Source organism: Bos indicus, chromosome 7 (genome assembly GCF_029378745.1).
Source record: "Bos indicus isolate NIAB-ARS_2022 breed Sahiwal x Tharparkar chromosome 7, NIAB-ARS_B.indTharparkar_mat_pri_1.0, whole genome shotgun sequence".
In the NCBI taxonomy this organism is placed as follows: Eukaryota; Metazoa; Chordata; class Mammalia; order Artiodactyla; family Bovidae; genus Bos; species Bos indicus.
Window position 1 is genome coordinate 18,110,743 of NC_091766.1, and position 22,990 is coordinate 18,133,732.

The 22,990-nt window shown below is 48.7% G+C and overlaps 1 protein-coding gene across 5 annotated transcripts in view; it reads left to right on the forward strand.

Annotated features, from left to right (window-relative positions):
- The window catches only part of RFX2 (regulatory factor X2), a 92,901-nt gene that overhangs the window by 29,438 nt on the left and 40,473 nt on the right, over positions 1-22,990 (forward strand). For 2 of the 5 annotated variants that reach the window (XM_070793000.1, XM_070793002.1), the window contains exons 2-3: positions 19,743-19,855; positions 22,364-22,453. The exons of 1 other annotated variant lie outside the window; for it this stretch is intronic. In XM_070793000.1, the coding sequence (XP_070649101.1) occupies positions 19,751-19,855; positions 22,364-22,453 (195 nt within the window). In that variant the 5' untranslated portion in view covers positions 19,743-19,750. The remainder of the gene's footprint in view (positions 1-19,742; positions 19,856-22,363; positions 22,454-22,990) is intronic. 2 more of the 5 variants (XM_070793001.1, XM_070793003.1) reach the window with 2 other exon arrangements.

The following is a 22,990-nucleotide window of genomic DNA, read 5'->3' on the forward strand; positions in this document are numbered from 1 at the left end:
ACTCCCCTGAAACTGCTCTGTCAGAGTCACAGTGACCTCTGCCTCACTGAGTCCAGTGGTCATTTCCCAGCCCCCAATTCCCTTGGTGCTCAGGATACCACTTGCTCATACTTCTATGTCCTCCTCTTTTCAGGCTCTTTTGCTGGAGTCCCTCTCTTTCAGGATCTCTAAATGATGGAGAGCCTGGCTCTGGGTCTCTTCTCTGTTCTCCCCTTATGAGCTCAGCCAGTCTCGTGGCTTAAAATAGATCATCTATACACTGGTGGCTCCAGCCAATGTCATCTGTATACTGCTGGCTCCAGCCCACCTCCTCTATACACTGATGGCTCCAGACCATGTCATCTATACACGATGACTCCAGCTTACTCTTGCCTCTCAAACCTTTACTTATATATCTACCTGAATATCTCAGTATTCCAACTCAGATGTCTGAGCCTCTCAACCCCTCACACCTTTAAAAATCAACTCCTGGCTGCACCCCAGGCCTGCTTCTGTTTCAGTTTTCCTGTTCTCATCCTTTTAATGGCAAAAAAATCTTTAAGACACTCTTGACTTCTTTCTCCCACACTCTGCATCCGGCCCGTAAGCAAATCCTGCTGACTCCACCCCCTGTGTTTATCCAGAGTCTGACTGGCACCCCTCTGCTGCTGTCACCCAGCCTGGGCCACATGATTGTCTCTCACCTGCATGACCACATTCACCTATTAATTGCAGTCTCTGCCTCTACCCTTTTTCTTCTTCACCTACTCTCAACCCTGTAACTAGAGGAACCTGGTTAAAACACAAGTCAAATCAGGTCATTCCTGGGCTGAAACTCTTTGGTCGCTTGGATTTCACCCAAAGTGAAAACCAGAGCCCATGTGATGGTCTGTGTGGCTCTTTCCTGCTCATCTGGTTCCCTCAGCACTAGTCACTGGGCAAGTATGATCCCACCTCAGGACCTTTGCACTGGCTGTTCCCTTCAAAAGAATGCTCTTCCCAAAAATACCTGAATGGCTCTGCCCCTCACGTTCCTCATCTCTGTAATCAGTCCTTTCAGGAAGGCATGTGAGAGCCCTTTAAAAGCTGCAGCCCCTTCTCCCCCCACCCCACAGCCCCAACTCTGCTCCGTTTGCCCCTTGGAATCTGTCACTACCTGACGTAGTATATATTTATCTTGCTCATTTTGTTTACAATCTCTCTCCCTTGTCCCCTCATTGCCTACTAGAACATAAACTCCACGAGGGAAGGGAATTTGGTCTGCTTTGATTCCTGGGCGATGCCTGCCCAGGCTGAGCAGTCAGTAAATGGATTTTGGTTCAAATCAATGAATAATGCAACTAGGATGCCCGTGTCCATCCTCTTTCTGGAGAGGGGGTTTGGGGTCCTCACACCTGCATGGCAGAGCTTCCCTCCAGATGGGGAGTCCAGGCAGACTGGGCACTGTCCCCTGGCAACCCCAGAACTAGAGATCGGCATGATGACCACTCCACATCACTGCTTAGCCCTGGGTAAATGGCCCAAGAGTTTGACCTGGAATTCCTGGTCTCCCTGAAGCCCAGGTTCAGAGTCTTAACAACAAGGGAATCCACCTTCCTTTCTTCTCAAGGACACGCATCCATCTATCCTAGGAGCGACTTCTGGACACTGTCTTAAGACAAAGGTTCTGTGTACCACGGGCCAGGCCCCAAGCAAGAGCTTTAATTATGCACCAGTCTCTTAGTGTCATGTGCTTTGATCATCTGAAATGTTGACCCTTGTGGCTGGAGCCACGTGCTCCCCATTCAGTAAATGTGTTCGAAGATCATTGGCTGCGCTCCCCCTAAAATCAGACCATAGCTTTGAACCCCACAATCCCTTTGTAAGACTGGGGGCTGCCCCCTCTCCCTTTTCCTGGTCCAGAGCCCCCAGGGACCCAGGCACAGCCTGCACTGCTCCACCAAGCTGGAGCTCTCTGACTTTGAGTTCAGCTGACTTTCTCTGTGGGTCAAGATTGGCCAACACTAGGGACCTCCCTGTGGCCTCTCCCTGTGTGTCCCTGTGCTTCCTGCCATCTGGGGCCCCCAGTGTGGCCTAGCTTCCTCTTCCGGGAGACTTCCTGTCTGGGAGCGGGGGAGGGGATTGGGAGGGTGGGGGGGAGAGCAGACACCAGGTTGCCAGATGCTGTCAGTTTCTCCCCGTACTGTCGCAGGATGCGTTTCTAGCGCCAAGTCCATGGTTTCCTTTGCACTTATTTCTTACACACTTGACGTTCTCAAAAGTCTTTTTCATTAGGTATCTACTTCTCTGTTCTTACGTGTTTTTCAAATAGCTGAATCTCCGAGCTGTTTCAGTTTCTGTAATCACTGCCCAGAAAACCTCGGTGCAGTTACGAGCTACCCCACCTTGTTGGCTTGGTGATAAATAAATTCTTTCCTCTTGGAGAAAAAGGCACTTTCTCCTCCCAGCACTAGGAAGGCTTGAAGAAGTCCCTCCTCTGATGCTTTCCACGGAGAAAGTTGGTCCTTCTTAGGTTTTGTTATTTCAGAACAAATATGGTAAACTGTTTTCCCCTTGGTTACTATAGAGAGGAGATTATTTGCCTTTCTCTTTGGGCTTCTGAAAATAATAGATTACATATTTGGGAGGGTTTTTTTTTAGATCTGGTTAATGTGAGATAGAGGGGATTGCTCTGGGATGACATTGTTTGGTTTGGGAAGTATTCTCGCAGTTGCCCAGCAACAGGCTCTTGGAGACGGGAGTGGACGGCGTCGCCCCTGGCAACCGTTGTTACTCAGCAAACAATGAGGGCCGGCAAACAGTGCCAGGACGGCGGACTCCAGGTTTTAATTGAACATCTGCATATATTTTTCCCTGGTGAAACTGTTTGAGTTTGATCTGCCACCACAGGTAGACGTGGGTCCACCAAGGGTTGACTTAGAAGAAAGTGTATTGTCACACTGGTATCTCATCCATGTAAACCAGGAGGAGCTGTTGGGAGAAAAAAAAAACAAAGGAACTTTCAGTCCCTTGAATATTTCCTAGACTTTTCTCAGCTGGAGACTTATTTCAGTCTTTAGTCGAATATCTTTTTTGATCTAATTTCTTGTGTTTATAAAAATCTTTACCCATCTAGCCTACTTATCTTGGTCCTTGATAAACTTCAACTCCTTTGTCATTTTTCAGCATAAAGTTTTTATTCCTGTTGCTCCAAAATATCAGAAAAGCCAGGCTTAGACCCCTGACAGCTCACTCATAAAGACAGTCACATGTCAGGGTGGCTGGTGATGGAAACTGAACCCTGAACCTTCTGGTTCTTCAATATTCCTCTTAAGAATTTGGGAATGCAGGTGACCCTCAGGGGAGCGTGTACATTATGCTTATGACATTGCTTATATGTGGAACCTAAAAAAAAAATGGTACAAGTGAACTCATTTACAAAACAAATAGTCACAGATGTGGAAAACACACTTATGGTTACCAGGGAGGAAGAGTGGGAGGGAAATTAGGAGACTGAGATTAACATATACACACGACCGTATATAAAATAGATAACTAATAAAGACCTACTGTACAGCACAGGGAACTCTACTCAGTGCTCTGTAATGACCTATATGGGAAAAGACTCTAAAAAGGAGTGGATACATGTGTATGTATAACTGACTCACTTTGCGGTTCAGCAGAAACTAACACGACGTTGTAAATCAACTATACGCCAAAAAAGATTATTTTAGAAAAAAAGAAACAGGATGTTCACCAGATCTTCACCCTGTTGAGGGGCGCTTTGCAGCCACTTTGCACAGGGTGGCTTTTGATCAAAACAGTGTCACTCCCCAGCAGAGAGAACGCTTGTTTACTGGGCTCGGTTGCTGAGGTAAACACTGCCCATGAACTTCATTCAAAGCCGGTGACACATTTCTTTCCCTCCTCCCTGCACCACCGCCCGCCCACCAACCAGGGCTATAAATTGAGAAATGTTAGCCAGGGCAGGTTTTTGGTGGGGACTTGATCCTGCCTTGTTCATCTGAGTGCAGGCCGTCTGACGAAGGCTGCCGCCACCCCACGACTGCCACCCGTGTGAGAACGCAGCAGCCCGCGGTCAGTAGAGCAGCCCTTGCAGGGAGACTTGCCGAGTCGCACAGATTTGTGTTTCTTTGTGTTGTTGTTGTTGTGTTTCTCTCTGGCAGGTGATTCTGGCTGAAGCCCCCAGAACATGCTCTCTGCACCTTCGTATCAGCATTTCAGCTCAGGTCTTAGGACAATGTAGCATATCTGAACACATTTCCCAATGTTGTTTTGCAGCCAAAACTTATCACGGGATGTCATTTGTGTTCTAAAACAAATAAAGCAAGCTGTTAAAAAAAAAATCTTGTTAGATGTCATCCCTATTAGATGTAATCAAGATCTAATTACGAGATTTCCCTCATGGTTCAGTGGCTAAGACTCCTCTCAATGCAGGGGTCCCAAGTTCGATCCCTAGTCAGGGAACTAGATCCCACATGCTGCAACTAAGACTCAGCATAGACAAATAAATTTAAAAAGATACATACATATCCAATTAGGTCAAACGTTGCTGGAATCAAGATGAGTAAGTTCTGACTTACATGAAGATTACCCCAAAGATTAATTAGAACACACAATTGTTCCTTCAGCAGGAGAATTGTAGATCGTTACATACTGAGGAATATAAATTCTTCCAAAAGAAACGCTGCTCTGCATTCCGGAAAATTGTTTCAGATGTGGTCCCAGTTTAGGAAAGTCATCTTTCAGGAGTTGTAGCCTGATCTGGGGGCTTCCCAGGTGGCACTAGTGGTAAAGAATCCACCTGCAGTGCAAGAGACCCAGGTTAGATCCCTGGGTTGGGAAGATTCCCTGGAGAAGGGAATGGCAACCCGCTCCAATATTCTCACCTGGGAAATTCCCTGGAGAGAGGAGCCTGGCGGGCTACAGTCCATGAGGTTACAAAGAGTCGGATATGACCTAGCACAGCACAGCCTCATTTTATTTATTTTTTAAGATTTTTTTATGTGGATCATTTATTTAAAGTCTTTATTGAATTTGTTACAATATTACCTCTGTTGTTTACATTCTGGTTTTTGGCCCAGAAGCATGTGGGATCTTAGCTTCCCCACCAGGGATCAACCCCACTCCTCTTGCATTGGAAGGCCAAGTCTTAATCATTGGACCACCAGGGAAGTCCCTAATTTTAAACTTTTCTTTTAAATTGATCATTTAATAAAATTTCCATGGATATTCTCCCCACCCCACCCCCACATAGCAGGCCTGGCAGCTTGGGCACCTCACATCTTTGGGTGAAGTAGCCCTTCCTCCCTTGGGGGATAGAGTTACTGGGCTTGGAGTTTTTAAGGGCTCCTCCCCTGCTCTCATGTCAAGGAGACATTCTCCATTTTTAGGTAGTCTGTTTCTCTGCTTTTTAAATCCCGGAGTGAGGTGATGACCAGCGGGGAGTTGGGGGTGACTTGGAAGGTCCTGGGTGTGCTGTCATGGGGGTAATGCCAGCCAGCCTCTCTGGGCCCGAATCTGTCACAGAGGTGCTGCTCATCACCCATGGTCGCTAGCTGTCTCTGGGACGCTGAGGGGGACAGGAAGTGGTGGCACCAGGCAGCCCTATACTGGGCTGGGTTGTCACCGGCTCAGACCCAGAAGATGCTGGTCCAGGAAGCAGTGCCTGGCCTGGCCCTCATCATCCTCCCCCCTCCCCCTCCTGCTCCCTCCTCTGTGCCCTTCTTGTGGGGGGCACTCAAAAGGGGATGAGTTAACTCAATGCCTTCCACACCTGCCCAAGTACAAAAGCAGGATGCCAATAGCACTGCGTCCCGGAACCCAGGGCCAGGACCCTGGCCAGTGGGAGGCAGAGCCGGTGGCCGGCTCAGCGGAGGCAGACAGGGCAGGCACGCAGCCCCAACAGCTGTGAGGGGTCCCCGTGCACCAGCTCACTCCAAACCACGTCTGGGGGGTCACCCATCGTGGGCAACATGCTAGAGGCTGGGAGGGGTCCTCAAGGGTGACTTAGACCCAGACTTTGTTTTCTAACATGCACAGCGGCGTGATAGGAGGTAGGTGTGAGGCCCCCGGCACCCAGAAGGGGGTGTGGTGGGGGTGGAAATGCCATGCTTAGCAAGGTTGTGGCCTCAGACCAGGGAGTCTCCTGGGGGATGACCCTGCCTCGAGGGGACACTGGGCAATGTCTGAGGACGTCTGTGGTCATCACGACTGGGGGTGTTCCTGGCATCGAATGGGTGGGGACCACGGAGGCTGCTCTACAGCACCCAGGACCGCCCTCCGTGTAGGATGTTGGGCCCCCAAAGTCACTAGTGCTGAGGCTGAGACACCCTCGCAAGCAGCTCTTCTCAAACTTTTAACGCGCAGAGGCGGCTCCTGGGATTGTGTGGAAAACAAGGTTGTGATTTATGAACAGTTCCAGGAAACACGGGCAGCTCCTCTCATCCCAGTTGGCTTCACCCCCCCCACCCCCACCCAGGGGACCCTGGGGGATGTCTCCACACTTATGGTTGTTGTGGCTGGGGAGGTGTTCCTGGCCTAGAAGGGGGACGGGGCCTGGGGATGCCGCTCGGTACCCACAGGGCCCGGGACAGCCTCACTTCCAGGAGTGACCCAGCCCCATGGGCCAGAGTAAACACATTGGAGCTGACCAGCAAGAGAGGGGTAGAAACAGCAGGTTGGGATCCGGGCTGGATGCAGGAGGATGTGGGGGGCGGGTAGATGATGCGCTGGAGGCGGGGCCTAGATCTGGGATGGAGAGGTTGTGTCACCAAGTAGGGTGATGGAGGTACAGTTCAGAGCAGAACCCCAGGATGAGGAACTTCTCTGCAGAGAGAACTAACTGCAAGTGTGCAAACACGTACACATAGGAGTCCCCTCCTCTTACTATAAGGATCATTTGTTTCTCCCTCCTGAGCCGGGGGATCCAGTCAACCCTCAGTTCAGTAGAAACATCCAGAGGAAGAAGATGGCAACAGTGTCTTAGGAGTGTTTGCCTCCAGTTTTCTCACGCTAGCCTGTGGGGGGTATATGTGTGTGTACACATGTATATGTATTTGTGTATCTGTGTGCCTATGTGTTTCTGTATGTGCATGTGTGTATACACGGGTATGCCAATGTGTGTTGGTTCTTGTGTATGGGTATACATGTGTGTGTGCATGTGTGTGTGTGTGTTGTGGGTGCATGTGTACCTGGGTGAGCAGATGACACTTCTCAGCAACCCCCCTCCTGGGACAGATAAGTGGCTGATGTGCTGAATTTTGGGGGGCCTCCCCCTGCCCAACCAGGGGGGAATTCCCTGGAACCCAGGTCTCATGCAGTTTAAGTGATTACTATGAGGGGATGGAATTAGAGTGCTTTCCAGAAGCGCATTTGCTGGATGAGAATGTCAGGGCAGGCTGGTGTGGTTTTTTGTTTGTTTGTTTGTTCTTGGCTGTGCTAGATCTTAGTTATGGCATGAGGGGGTCTTAGTTGGAGCATGCGGGATCTAGTTCCCTGACCAGGAATCAAACCCGGGCCCCCTGCATTGGGAGCACAGAGTCTTAGACCTTGGACCACCAGAGAAGCCCCAGGCTGATGGGTTTTTGATTCACGTTTTCCCCTGAATCTGTGACGTTTTCAGTGGCAGCTAAAATCAGACCACATCCCAGATGAGGTAACTGTACCTAAGTCTGGACAACTTTTACATTCAGTCAAATCATGTCTCTTTAGAAGGAAAGTGAGACAGCGTCGCCCCATTACAATGTGGGGGAAGGTCATTGTCCTTGGAGTTCGGAGGGGCATGTCCCACACGACTCCGACCCCTGCGACCGGCTGAGCACCTGCCTGCCTCCCACCCTGGCATCGTGCTTAGAGGCCTCCGATGGCCAGTTTCAAGGGCTGGGGCCTGATCCTGTCTCTGCTGGAGAAGGAGGAATGGCTTGGCTCCCGTCACGAAAACAGCAACAGAAGCCCAGTTCTGACCAAAAGAAAAAGGAATTTGAATTCTGAAGATACTTCATTCCAGAGCGACTCAGAGCCAATTCTGATCCCTCAGAGTCTATGGCTGCAAAAGGAAAAACAAACAAACAAAAAAAAACCTGAGAATTGACTGAGGAATGCCAGGGCATCCGAAAGGTTTAGGCCAATGATGGGTCACCCTTGATGTGAGTTGAAATTATGGTGCTTAGAAAGAGTGGGTAGATTTTAAAGGGTCCACTTGTCTTCCCCCCTCATTCTGTGCCCCTCATCTGGCAGGATTTCAACTGTTTGGGGCCCGGGTCACCGCAGGGCCCGCTCTGTCATTGTCCCTATTCTCAACCTGTCTTTGAGTCTGTCGTTCTCAAGCGCCATTTGTCTGTCTCACGTCCCAGAGGCTGCACAGTCCCTGAGGACGCTGCTGCTCCAGCGAAGCAACCCTGTCCCCCGCCCCAGGGATGCTTGGGTGGGGGAGGCACTCCTGGCATCTGGTGGGTGGGGGCCAGAGGTACCATCAGCACCCACAGTGCCTGGGCCAGCCCCTCACAGAGAATGACCTGCCGATTACCCACAGTGGGGACCCTGCATCAGTGCCTACTGAGGGGAGGGGGCTGGGAGGGCCAAAGATAGAAAGGATGTGATTTCCACCTTCATGGATGATTATGTTGTTGTTCAGTCACTGAATATTGTCCGACTCTTTTAAACCCCACGAACTGCAGCACACCAAGTTTCCCTGTCCTTCACTATCTTCCCGGAGTTTGCTCAAACTCACATCCATTGAGTCAGTGATGCCACCCAGCCATCTCATCCTCTTTTGCCCCCTTCTTTTGCTCTCAATCTTTCCCAGAAGGTCTTTTCCAATGAGTCAGCTCTTCTCATCAGGTAGCCAAAGTATTGGAGCTTCAGCTTCAGCATCAATCCTTCCAATATTCAGAGTTGATTTCCCTTAGGATTGACTGGTTTGATCTCCTTGATAGAGTGTTATAGGATCCACTTTTCAGCAAAGAGGAGAGGGGCGTTTCGTTCTGCAAGTATACGGATCTCCACTGGGTAACCATCCCACAGCAGGGGCCACACACCAGCAGGGCCAGTTGAGAAAGTAGACCCCACAGGGCTTGCTCCCTGACCTGGCCTCAGACCGGAGGGGACCCATGAGCGGCAAAGTGACCTGATGCTTCTGGTCCCCGTAACAACTCTGAGAATGTCAACACAAGTGTCAAGCCAGACCCCAGGGTGCAAGACAACCCGTGCTCTTGAGAACATTCTGGACTTGTGGCTTCTCGTCCATAGGGAAGACATGAATTGCTTATGGACCCAGGTGCCATCGAATGTCACCAAATACCAGCAGAGGCCACATGTCTCTCCCCAAAGTAAGAGTAAAAGGTCTGCGACTCCCCAGTGAAGTGAAAGTCGCTCAGTCATGTCTAACTCTTTGCGACCCCATGGACTATACAGTCCATGGAATTCTCCAGGCCAGAATACTAGAGTGGGTAGCCTTTCCCTTCTCCAGGGGATCTTCCCAACCCAGGGATCAAACCCAGGTCTCCCACATTGCAGGTGGATTCTTTACCAGCTGAGCCACAAGGGAAGCCCCAGAGTGGAAGTTAATTGGCCATTCAGAACAAAGGGAACCAAAGCCCAGCAGGCTGCTCTCCCCTAATTACCCAGAGATGACAAGCAGCTTCCTAAATGTCGAGAGACCCATGCAAGGCAGGTGATCCCTCCGCTTGGCTCGGGGAGGAGCAGGAATAGAAAGGCCATTGCTTCAGGTCGTGGTGAGTCAGCACCAGGCTAGGAACCGGGCCCAGAAATTGCCCTCAGCTTTTTCTACATTTCCTTTCCTGTCATTACTGGTTGCTGGGTAACCAGAGTATTTTCCTGTCAACAGAAGCCTCTTCCCTTTGTGCCCGGGCAGATTCATTCATCGAGGCCCTGATCCAGGGCTGCTGACGGTGGGTCTCTACTGGGTCCCCTCACAGATGCTCAGGAACCCTCACCCCTGTTCCCACTGGTGGTGTTTCTGGGCAGCGTCTCCAGCAGGTCAGACGTGCATTCTAAACGCCAGGCCAGCCCAGGAGGGGAACGCTGCGCCCGTGGCCCTGCGTGTTCCCACTTTCTCAAGCCTGCCCTTATCTGGGAGCACACGACAAAGGGACCATGCTTGGCTTATAAACAACACACTGGGCGTGTCTCTGAGCCACACAGAGCTCTGGGCCAACCTGGCCAGGCTGGGCCACGGGTCCTGTTCCAGGGAGCGGCCGGAGACGGAAAGCCGTCAGAGAAAGAAGGCTTGAGTCCTGGCCTGGGAAAGAAGAACAGGAGAGAGGACGAGTCCGTGTGGTAGAACAAGCAGGAAGACGCAATGGAATGACTCCTAGTTCTGATCACAAGTTCAAGTTCAGAGCAGATGCTCAGCCACCCAAGTTGATTGCAGTCACCAATGAGCCTGACCCAGGTGAGCAGGAAAATGGAAATGCAGAGGACTTCACATTGTGTGTGGTGTCTGCTGGCCTTGTCCTCCAGGCTGGCTACCTTCCCACAGCCCCTGGGGGCGGGTCAATCATCCTGATCCCGCCTCACACCTTCCAGAAGGACCCCTGAAACTGCTGGCCGCCTCTTCACGGGCTGCCAACTCAGCACCAGTGCTGTGGAGAAAGGCAGGAGCCGGCACTCATTCCTTGTGGCTGAGGATGAGTGTTTCTGGTTTCACTTTCTGTTATGGAATTTTCAAGCATCAACAAAATCCACATGCAGGATCAGTTCAGTTCAGTCACTCAGTCGTGTCCAACTCTTTGCGACCCCATGGAATGCAGCACCCCAGACTTCCCTGTCCATCACCAACTCCCAGAGCCTACTCAAACTTATGTCCATTGCATCTGTGATGCCATCCAACCATCTCATCCTCTGTCATCCCCTTCTCCTCCTGCCTTCAATCTTTCCCAGCATCAGGGTCTTTTCCAATGAGTCAGTTCTTCGCATTAAATGGCCAAAGTATTGGAGTTTCAGCTTCAGCATCAGTCCTTCCAATGAATATTCAGGAAATTGATTTCCTTTAGGATCGACAGGTTGGATCTCCACACACAGATGACAACACCCTTATGGCAGAAAGCAAAGAAAAACTAAAGAGCTTCTTGATGAAAATGAAAAAGGAGAGTGAAAAAGTTGGTTTAAAACTCAACATTCAGAAAACTAAGATCCTGGCATCTGGTCCCATAACTTCATGGCAAATAGAGGGGGAAACATGCAGGTAATGAACTCCAAGTAGCCACCACTAGCCTCTATAGTCATCAGCACTCTACATTTTGAGTCCCCTGCACAAACACCCCCTCCCCACCCTCCACTCGATAATAAAGGTTTTTATAGGTTAAGATTTACAGACCATAGGGGCTTCCCTGGTGGTCCAGTAATTAAGACTTCACCTTCCAATTCAGGGAAGTGAGTTCAATCCCTGGTCAGGGAGCCACGATCCCACATCCCACATGCCTTGTGGCCAAAAAGACCAAAACATAAAACCGAAGCAATGTTGTAACAAATTCAATAAAAACTTTAAAAACGGGCCACATCAAAAAAAAAAAATTACAGACAATAAATGTGGAAATCTTTAGCTGTCCAGTTTAAGCAGGTGGATTTTCCACGTAATGCATGTCCTGACACATAGAGAACTTGTCCATCCACCCCTCTCAAAGTTCCCCTGTCCCTTCTCAGACCCAGCGCCCACACTCCTCTGACTCTATAACCTTGTATTAATTAGCCAGTCTGTATTAATTAGCCAGTCTGTATTATGAACATGCTCTTTCGGATCCATCTTCTTTCACTCAGTGTAATGATTCTGAGATTCACCCACGTGTTATCAGCAGTTCATACTTCTCTATCCGTGACTTGCTTTCCCCATAGGCTTTTTGGCTGTGTTTGTGTGTGTGTCCATGTCTGTGTGTATTCAGTGGTTGCTTGAGGGATTATGCTCTGCATCTTTAACTTACCACAATCTGCAGTTTCCGATTCATTCTTCTGATGGACATTTGGATTTTTCCTTCCTTTTGGCTAGAAAACTGCTGTGAATGTGCTAGTTTTTTGAAGACATATGTTTCCATTTCTCTTGGATAAACATCCAGGAGAAGAATTTTGCCTTAAAGGGTAGGTTGAACTTACTAGAAAACTACCAAACCTTTTCCCCAATGTGGTGATATCATTTGACATCCCCACAAGTGTATGAGAGTTACAGTTTCTGCATGCGCTCACAACATTGGTTGTCAAATTTTTATTTTAGCCGTTCTAGTCGTTGAGTGTTTCGTGGCATCTCATTGTGCTTTTGATTTGCATTTCCCTAGTGACTATCAATGTTAGATACTATTTCATATACTTATGGGGCGTCTGTATACCTTTATGAAGTGCCTATCCAAGTCTTTTGCCCATTAGATTGTCTTCTTCTTATTGAGTTGTAGGGAGCTTTTTATGTATTGTGGATAAAAGCCCTTTGTCAGATACAATTTTTGCAAATATTTTCTCCTAGACTGGGACTTAACAATTTGGGCTCTTGATGAACTCTTTAATGAGCTGAAGTTTAAAATGTTTGTGAAATCTAATGTATCATGTTTTAACTTTTATGTGTAAGTCTGTGATCTAACTCAAAATCATTTCTGTGTATGGTGTGAGGCAGGGGTCAAAGTTCATTTGTTTTCTCTTCCCATGTGGATATATCATTTGTTTAAGAGACTTCATTTCTCTGTTGAATTGCCTTGACACCTTTGTCAAAGATCAACTGAGAAGGAAGAGAGCTGGGGCACCATCAGAAAAGTCAATCGACAATGTAAGTATGGGCTATATTGATTATATATTTCTAGATTTGATTTATTATTTTTATTATGATTTTTGTAAGTGTGCTCATGAGAGATAATGATCTAAATACTTTTCTTATAATTTTTTTTAATCAAATTTTGGTATCAGGACTTTGCTGACCTCATGAAATGAGTTGTTAAGTATTACTTTCTCTATTTTCTGGTGGAATTTGTTTATTAATTCCCTTTATGGTGTTAGATAGCATTCACAAGTGACACTGTTTAAGCCTGGACTTCTCTTTGTAGGGAGGTTTTCAATAATGTATTCAATTTCTTTGTATGACCATATATTTTCTAAGAACTTATTTTTTATTTATGTTTAATTTTTATTTTTCTCTGTGCTGGGTCTTCATTGTTGTGTGAGGGCTTTCTCTAGTAGCTTCTCGTTGCTGTGGCTTCTCGTGGCGCACAGGCTCTATAGTTCACAGGCTTCAGTAGCTGTGGAGCATGGGCTTCAGTTGTTGTGATGCACAGGCTCAGTTGCCCCACAGCATGTGGGATCTTCCCGGCGAGGGGTTGAACTGGTTCTCCCCTGCATTGCAAGGCAGATTCTTAACCACAGGACCACCAGGGAAGCCCTGACTGCACATTTTCTATTTCATCTTGGTCAGTTTGGGTTTGTTGTGCTTTTCAAAACAGTGTTTGTTTGATCTAAATTGTTAAGTGTATTGGCTAAAGTTGTTCATAATAGTTCCATTTTATCATTTTAATTTCTGTGAGATTTGTAGTGCTAGACCTCATCCCACTCCTGGCATTGGCAATCTGTGTTTTTTTCCTTTTCTTTTCTCTTTCATTCTTGTCATGTCAATTTTTAAATAGAAGGTTGTCAGTCTTTTTATTCCTAGATTTTTTAAAGAGCAGTTTTAGGTTCACAGCAAAATTGAAAGGAAGGTACAGAAATTTTGTGTATACTCTCTGCTTTCACACCTGCATAGCCTCCCCCATTATCAACATCCCTCACCAGACAGACCATTTGTTGCAGCTGATCGTATACGTATACTAACACGTCATGGGCTCAGACGGTAATGAATCTGCCTGCAATGCCAGAGACCCAGGTTTGATCCCTCGTTTGAGATGATCCCCTGGAGAAGAGAATGGCAACTCACTCCAGTATTCTTGCATGGAGAATCCTATGGACAGAGGAGCCTGGCAGGCTAAAGTCCAGAGTCAGACACGACTGAGCAGCTAACACTAACATATCATTATTAACCAAAGTCCATGCTTTATACTAGGGTTCCCTCTTGGTGTTGTACTTTCAATGGGTTTGGACAAATGTATAGTATCCTACAGAGCGTTTCTGGTGTTGTTGTTTAGTCACTCAGTCATGCCCGATTCTTTTGCGACCCCATGGACTGTAGCCCACCAGACTCCTCTGTCCATGGGATTTCCCAGGCAAGAATCCTGGCGTGGAGTGCTATTCCCTTCTCGAGGGGATTTCCCTGACCCAGGGATTGAACCTGTGTCTCCTGCACTGGCAGGCAGATTCTTTACTGCTGTGCCACTGAAGAAGCCACAGAGTATTTTCACTGCCCTAAAAACCCTCTCTCCTCCTATCCATCCTCCTTCCACCAACTCCTGGCAACCACTGATCTTTTACTGTCTCCATAATTTTCCTTTTCCACAATGTCATATCACTGGAGTCATACAGTAAATATGCTTCATCAGCAACAGCAGGATTATCTTAGTTTGGTTGTAATTGATTTTTCTTTTGTTGTTTCTCTTGGGTATGAATCACAATTTCCTATTTTTTCTCATAGCTCATGGTCTTTACTGGGTCCTGGACACCATGAGTGGTATGTTACAGAATCTCTGGATTCTGCCATGTCCCCCTGATGGCCTTTAACTTGGCTGGGCTCAAACTGCCCTCCTGTAGTAAGTAGCAGCTGAAATCTTCTCCTGGCATTTTCATCTTTGAACTGCCGGGTTTTCTCCAAGACCCCCATGTCTCCTCCACATGTGTGGTTTTTAGCCAATTGGCTAAAGATTTTGGTGTACTATGTAGTCAGATTTGGGGGTTCACCCTCTCTGTGGCTCTCTGCCTTCCAAGATGCCCCCCAACATTGTGAACTCTCTCCTTTGACTCTTCAAGATGCCCAGGGTGCTGCTTTCTGCCACCCAAGCATTCCTGCACAGGGGATTTACCCCCCAGCGAAAGCCAGAGTCCCCAGGCAGTCTGATCTGTGACAGTGGTCTTCCAAGGGCCAGGTCCCTGGCAGTGCCCCCTGCTTTGGTCACCCTCCAGTGTCTAAATAGTTGCTTTAAAAAAATAATAATTTGCCCAGATTTTGTAATTGTTTTCTGCAGAAGGTTTAATCCAGCCAATTTGCTGCTCCGTTACTGAAAGCCAGTGTTTCTTTTGCATGCCTTTGAAAAACCATGTTTTAAAAACCCTAAAGTTTGATGTGCTAAGAGCCCTTGATTAATGGACCCAAAAAAAAACATTTTTGCAGGAAACTGGATCAGCTTATGTGCAACCTACAACCTTGGTGATCTTAGGTGGGAAAGGAAGGGTATCACACTCTCTGCAGATGGGCATGTTGTGTCTTCATATACAGGAGCAGCCAGACTGACCCACCAGGCGTCTGTCATTCTGTCTATGATCCCAGTGTCAAAGGATGAATTGAGGGAGCAGAGAATTTGGTCTCAAAGAGTCATTATCCTTCCCAGGAGAGTCCTAGGTACCCCTGAAATAACCAGGTGGTTTGTACTTTTTCTGAAACCTCTATGAACCTCTTTGTATTTCCCAACTGTACTGTCTCTTGAAATAATAATTCCATGTATCATTATCTGTTTCATAAACTGCCATCATAGACTCTCACTATCTGAAATGCTATCTGTAAGTTTTTATCATTCAGTGTCAGATGTAGTACTGAGGCATTACTGGTGTTCATTCATTTGCTAAATGTGTATCAGCTGCCTGATACAATGTGCCTGACCAAAGCAGGACCCCAGAACCTCACGGGGTGGACCATAGGGAGACCCCTGTGTGGGTTTCCCAGGGATGCCATTCAAAGTACCACAAGCTGGGTGGCTTGAAACAACCAAAAAACAATCCTCTTGCAGTTCGGGAGACCAGAGAGTGTCGACAGGGCCATGATCGCTCTAGGGGAGGCTTCTCCCTGCCTCCTCCAACTCTAAGGGCCTCGGCATCCTCGGTTTGTAGCCGCATCACCCGTCTCTGCCTCCACCATCGCATGGCCTTCTTCCCTGTGTGTCCTTTTCTAAGACGCTATCACTGGATTTGGGGCCCCCTCATCCCCTGTGATCTCCTTTCCATGCTTCCCTTCTGTACATCTGCAGGGGCACTGTTTCCAAATCAGGTCACATCCTGAGACTCCAGGGGGACATGAATTTGGGGGGACACCCTTCAACACACTACAGCCCCCCCAAAGTGAGCTGTGCCCAATTGCCCATCCTGAGTTTCAAGGGGTACCCCTGGATTTTAGGGTTCTGGCATTCAACGAATCAGCCTTCTTTGTGGCTTCATAAACTTCAGGATAGCTGGCACAGTGGTAAAGAATCCACCTACCAGTGCAGGAGATGCAGGTTTGATCCCTGGGTCACGAAGATCCCCTGGAGAAGGAAATGCCAACACACTCCAGTATTCTTGCCTGGGAAATCCCATGGACAGAGGAGCCTGGCGGGCTATAGCTCATGGGGTCGTAAAGAGTCGGACATGACTGAGCATGCAGCAGCATCATCAAGCTTCAAGAAGACCACAGTTGGCATTTAACCAGTGTCTGATATTTCCGTTTGTCTTTAAATGTCAGCGACTTCACCCTTCTCCCAATTTGAGTCACCCTCTGGGGTCCCCCCAAGTCCTGTCGTGTTGGTGAGATGTGGCCTCAGGAACAAGGTGCTGGATGGAAGGCCTGTGGGCCTCAGGCTTCGAATCAAGGCAGTGTAATTTTTCTACGTCTTCCGAAACCACACCACTTTATCAAACCCAAGTTATGTGGATCAGTGACCAACAACCATGGCCCATCGCCTGTTTCTATAAATAGTTTTATCAGAACCTGCCAAGATCATTCATTCATGTGTCAGCCATGGTTGCTCCTATGCTATGATGGCAAAGTCTAGTAGTTGTAACAGAGATCAGGTGGGCCCGTAAGTCCCACTTGGGACTTAAGTCTGCTGACTCTGGTCTGAATGACATTTGTTGCTGTTGTTCACTCAGTCATGTCAAACTCTGCGACCCCACAGACTGCAGCACACCTGGCTTCCCTGTTCTTCACCATCTCCCGGAGCTTGTTCAAACTCATGTCCATTGAGTCAGTGATGCCATCCAACCATCTCATCCTCTGTCATCCTCTTCTCCTCCTGCCTTCAATCTTTCCCAGCATCAGGGTCTTTTCCCATGAGTCGGCTCTTTGCATCAGGTGGCCAAAGTATTGGAGCTTCATCCTCAGCATCCATCCTTCCAATGAATATTCAGGATTGATTTTCTTTAGGATTGACTGGTTTGATCTCCTTGCTGTCCAATGCACTCTCAAGAGTCTTCAACACCACAGTTCAAAATCATCAATTCTTTGGCTCTCAGCCTTCTTTATGGTCCAACTCTCAAATCCATACATGACTACTGGAAAAACCATAGCTTTGACTATTCAGACCTTTGTCAGCAAAGTGATGTCTCTGCTTTTTAATACACCATCTAAGTTTATCATAGCTTTTCTTCCAAGGAGTAAGCGTCTTTTAATTCCATAGCTACAGTCACCACCTGCAGTGATTTTGGAGCCCAAGAAAATAAAGTCTGTCCCTGTTTCCATTGTTTCCCCATCTATTTGCCATGAAGTGATGAGACCAGGTGCCATGATCTTAGTTTTTTGAATGTTGAGTTTTAAGCCAACTTTTTCACTAAATGCCATACAGTGTGAGACAGATAGTGCATCCTGGTCAGGAGTGTGTTAGACTAACTCACATTCTGGAAAGTGCATTCTGGCCACAGTAAGCAGAGCATGGGCCCGCCATCTATCCCACTCACTCACAGCCTCTCTTTGTCTCCGTAAGACTCAACTATGGACCAAGGAACTGGTCTCAGTGAAGTCAGCCTCCTCACTTTCTCACTCGTGGATTCATTTCCTGGAGAGCTTGCATCACTTTCCCCCTAATGCTACTGAAGTTACCCGCTTCCTGGCTTCAGATGGGGACACAATAGTACAGAGTGGGTAGCTGACTGGCTAAACGGTCAGAGAAAACCGTGAATATAAGACCACAAGTTAGGCACATTCCAGTAGAATAATTCCAAAAGTGAGTTTCGTCAGGAAGGAGAGAAAGCTGGAGACCCAGCAAATACAGATTGGAAATTCACAGTCTCCTCCTCTCCCTCCTCTTCCTCCTCCCTCTCCATCCCTCTCCCTCCCTTCTCCTCTTCCTCCTCCAAAAGAGGCAAAGAGCACATGAAGCAGCAGTCATTGTATGGATCTGGGGACCTCTGGTGGTGAGAACTGAGTCAAGGTCACAGGAAATAGAAAATTGCCAAGGCACGGCCACAGTCCATCAAATGGTTCCTGTGGTACCAAAGGCACTGGGGGTGGGTGGGAGGGACCTGGGATAGTCAATGAAGATGGAATTTAGCCAGCACTCTCAGATCCAAACAAACACACATGCACTCATTTCTGCTTCCCTTAGGCAAATTGTTTCAATCTATTATCAGTTTTTCTTTGAATTTTTTAAAAAGGCTTTAAAATATCTACTTATTATTGGAGGTGAGACTCTTGGGGCTACAGAGAAACACAGAGTTTCTGGCAGCATGTCCTGGGCACTGTGGTGTGTGCTATGCTGTCCAGGTCTCCCCGGGAGTTGGGAGCCCAGACTCGTGGGAGGACATGCTTAGAGCCGTGGCCAGTAGGGGACAAAACAGAGATGAGACAGCTGTGTGCGGCCGCAAAGCCATCTCCCCTGTCTGCAGTTGCTGATCTGCTTCTTGAAGCTTGAAGGTAGCTAGTGTTTGTTAAAAAGTAAAGAGAGGAATTTCCCTGGCAGTCCAGTGGTTGAGACTCCACGCTTCCACTGCAGGACGCATGGGTTCAATCCCTGGTTGGGGAGTCAAGATCCCGCATGCCCTGCTGCGTGGCCAAAAAAAATTTTTTTTAATGTAGAGAGTTTGCCTTTCAGCATTTTCCTGGAGTGAATCTCATCTGCCACTTTGTGCTGCGGTTACAGGAATTTTTTGGTAGAGAATTTTTAAACGACCCATTTGAGAGATGTCTGCACCTGGCTGCAGAGAAATATATCAATACTCTTACACTTTCTCATGGGCAGAGGAACAAAATGCACCTTTTCTTATTGCTGAAATGCCTGAGGATTTTTCTCCAGCCCAAAGGAAGGTGCCAATTCTTTCCTCTGCCGTCACCTTTTTTCTCGCTGGTATTAAATCCGCCCCCAAAGGGACGGATTGGCATCCGGGGACATCTGTGATTGTGATGACTGGGGGCGCAGGGGTGCTGTTCCACCCACACCTGGCCCAGGAGGTCCCACAGGCCTCCTGCTCACTGGCCTGCTCGCTGACACCTGCTCGCTGGCCACGGTGCCAAGAGGACACCCTGCCCTAAGAGATGCGCTTATAGTGGGGTGTGGTAGCTCCCCAGATGGCAAACATCCAACAAGCGCTTTTAATTTTCTCCATAAATGGTTTAAAAATTGCATAAACCCTTGAAAATAGTCAAGCTTGATGAGATTGGTGCCATTGTCCCACACCTGTCCTTCAGGAATTCCTGCTGGGCTATTTTTCAGGTTTCTGTTGGAAAAAATACCTCCTGCGCCTCCCTTCTCTCTTCTTATGAAATGATTGAAAAGCCTTTCTCCCCCTGCCTCTTACTTACCTCGTCTGGCCAGGATCCTCGCATTTGAACCTGGTCGTTGCCACTCGCTCACTACCTTGTCCATCGCCTCTCCAGGCTTTGCGATGGCAGCCCTGCCCCCATCACTCTCTCTCTGCCCTGCCCTCACTCTCTCTCCACCTCTCTTTAGACCTGAGCATGCAGAACTCAGAGAGTGGATCGGATTCCCCGGCTTCCGTGGCTTTGTGTTCGTCGGCGGCTGCCCAGGCGCCCGTGGCCCAGCCAGTGACAGCCTCCCCGCAGGTAACAGATCAGCCCGCCTGTTGCTTAGGCAGCCCTGGAAAAACCAGTGCAGCCAGGGTGGACACATCCACCACGGTTTCGGAAAACATTTAAATCTGCAGAGCCTGGCATCTCTATTCTTCTGAATTGACTTCTCAGCTCCACGGCTGCTGCTGTTGAAATGCACCTCACGTTCCTCCCTCTTCCCATGTTATCTGGCTTTTTCACCATTTGTTTTGAAAGGCCCCACCAAGGAATCGGTGAAATGATCCAAACTCAGAACCACAGCCCTTCTTGGACTCTGATTGACTTCATTCTCATCTGCTAGCGGCAGTTTTCTTGTACCTTGGAAGTGAGCCTTCTACGCAGAAGTGAGAAGTCTTAGGATTGGTTCATAATCGAATCTAGCATTAGAAGTGGCATATTCTTTCAAACTTGTGGAGAATTTTCACAAGTTCTCATCTCATCAAGGTTCTCCCAACTCCTAGATTTCCGCAGTAGTTTGGAATACAACAGAAAGTAGACATAAACATAATTCCACGTGAAACTGAAGGCAATGGAACAGACCAGAAGTCGTGGACACGTGCAGAGGCCCACTATCTATGATTTACAAATCTGAAAATTAGGAGCGGGACAGAAAGAATTGGTACTGGCAAAAAAGAAAAATAAAACCCATAATTCAGCAAAAGCAAGTAGATAGACACTGAGACCACTTATTCAGTTTAGCACACGTAGTCGGGCACGTGTGGCATTTATTTCTTGGAAGTGTGGCCACCCCAGCACAGGTACCTAGAGGGCGCGATCACTTGTGGCTGTGGCCTCACTGTTTCCATGCCCACCGCATGTGATGCATGGGCCCTCCACCCCCTGTTCCCTGGGGTCCCTCTCGCCAGCCCCAGTCTCAGGTGCCCCAGGTCTGGGTGCTGGCCGCCTCTGGCGACTACAGGCCCAGCATTCTGCCCTGCAGCTCCATGTCCATCCGAGGCTCCAGGGCTCCCGTCCCTGCTGGAGATGGGTCCAGCCCCCCAGCCCAGCATCAGTGGCAGCCCACCCCTTGGGCACCTGCCTCGCCTGCAGGCTTCCTGAAGAGTGAGCACCCAGTGCCTCCCCAGTAAGGGGCTTTCTTGCTCCTTCCATCCCATGATTCACACTTCCTACTTCTCCTCTCAGTCCCGTGCCGTCCAGCAGAACTTCCCAGCACAGTGGGAGTGTCCTGCCGCCAGCCCAACTAGGCTCCAAGCACCAGCAGTGTAGCCAGGGCTGCAGAGAAACTGAAATTTGCAATTCATTTAAATCAAAGTAAATGTCAACGGCCACAGAGATACACAGCTATTATCTTCCATATTGGATGCCTCAGCTTTGGAGTGTGTGCCTGTAAGTCCACAAAATTCTTATTTATCTATTTGAGGTGAAATTCACCTGACACAAGATTTGCCATTTTAAGGTGAACAATTTAGCAGTGTTTAAGATATTCACAGTGTCTTGCAACCTCCACTTCTGGCTAGTTCAAGGACATCTTCATCCTCCCAAATAGAAACCCCCTCCCCATTAGCAATGACCCTCCATCCCTCACCCCCAGGCCCTGGCAACCAGGAATCCACTCTGTCCCTGTGGGTCAGTCTGCTCTGGACGTTTCCCGTAGATAGAATCACACATGGTGTGTGTTTCCGTGCCTGCTTCTCTCACTGAGCGTCATGTCCTCAGGGTCCATTCACTCTGTGTGGAGAGCTGGGCTTCTCTCCTTTTCCTGGCTGAGTGATGTTCCCCTGTGTGGATGGACACTTGGGGTTTGTCCATCCATCCTGTTGATCTCTGTGTGCCATCTGTGTTCTCTGTGTCTTTGGGGGTGAGTTTACGGAGGGCTAAGTGTGTTGAATTCTTAGTGCAGTGGTGTTCATGAGACCAAGCCCTGCAGAATTACTGCACCTGGTGATGCATAGGGTCCACGAGGCCAATCACAGAATCACAGTCCACGACTTCCGAAGCCCCAGGCCCACAGAAACAAATCCCTCCTATTCCTCCCTCCCCTCGGGAGTGCATTTGATTCTTCCCACTTTCCTAGCTTTGTCCATTCAACCAGTTCTCCAGCAAAGTCACAAAGCCATTCTGGGAAGATGGCCCAGGGGCCCAGAGAGCAGCCATGGAGCCCGGGAGGGGGGCTGGCCTGAGTCTGAGTTAAAGAACTTCCAATACTGAGATGCTGGGACTGCAACCTAGCAGTGGCCACTCTGGGCTTCCTTTCTTCTCAAACGGGGGCAGGTCGAGGGTGAGAGACATGGTGGGGTGTGACCCAGCCTGTCCGGGGGAAGCGGTGTGGCTGGCACCCAGTTCTCAGCCCACGTCACCCTGATGACTACAGACCCCAAGGAGACAAAGCTGCTGGGGGCATGTGTGTGCCCTCCTTCTTACCGCCCCCCCACATACGTTTCCATTAAGCAGCAGCAGGCACGGTCACGCCGGCTGTGACCTGTATTTGTTTTCAGGACTCACGTACGATGAGCCTAAATGTCCTCTCTCCTTCCCTTGTAGAGGGTGTTGGTCCAGGCAGCGGGCTCGGCTCCCAAAGGGGCCCAGATGCAGCCACTCTCCCTCCCCAGAGTCCAGCAGGTAACACAGCAGGTAACCACAGCACAGGGGACGTGGGACATGGTTGGCATGGCATGCCTGGGAGCCCCCATCCGAACGACAGTGCTTGCTTTCCTGTTTTGTTGTTTCCTTTTGTGTGACGTGTTTGGCTCCTTACCAGGAAGTTCTCTTTGGAAGCGTTAAAAAAAAAATCTGTTGCTGCAGATAGTTTGCTACAAGCCAAGAAAGCTGATGATCTTTATTAATTCAGATCTTCAGCCTTTCAGGCACAAGTGAACCGCTAGGTAGAGCCTGGGGTGCAGCTGTAGACACGCAGGCAGATGGCAGAGGTTTCTGAATAGGAGGAACGTGGATCCTCCAGGAGAGGCCGACCCACCCGCAGGCAAGTGCTGGACCCTCAGACAGGCGCCTCTTGTGCAGTTAAATGATTAGAGAGCAGAGCTTGAACGTGTGGGCTCAGCAGCCAGAACACAGCCCAGATCATCAGCTCAGACAGGCAGCGTGATCTTAGCAGCGGTCGGCAAACCTTTTTTGGAAAAGGCCTCACAGTGCTTTTTGTTTGGTTGGTTG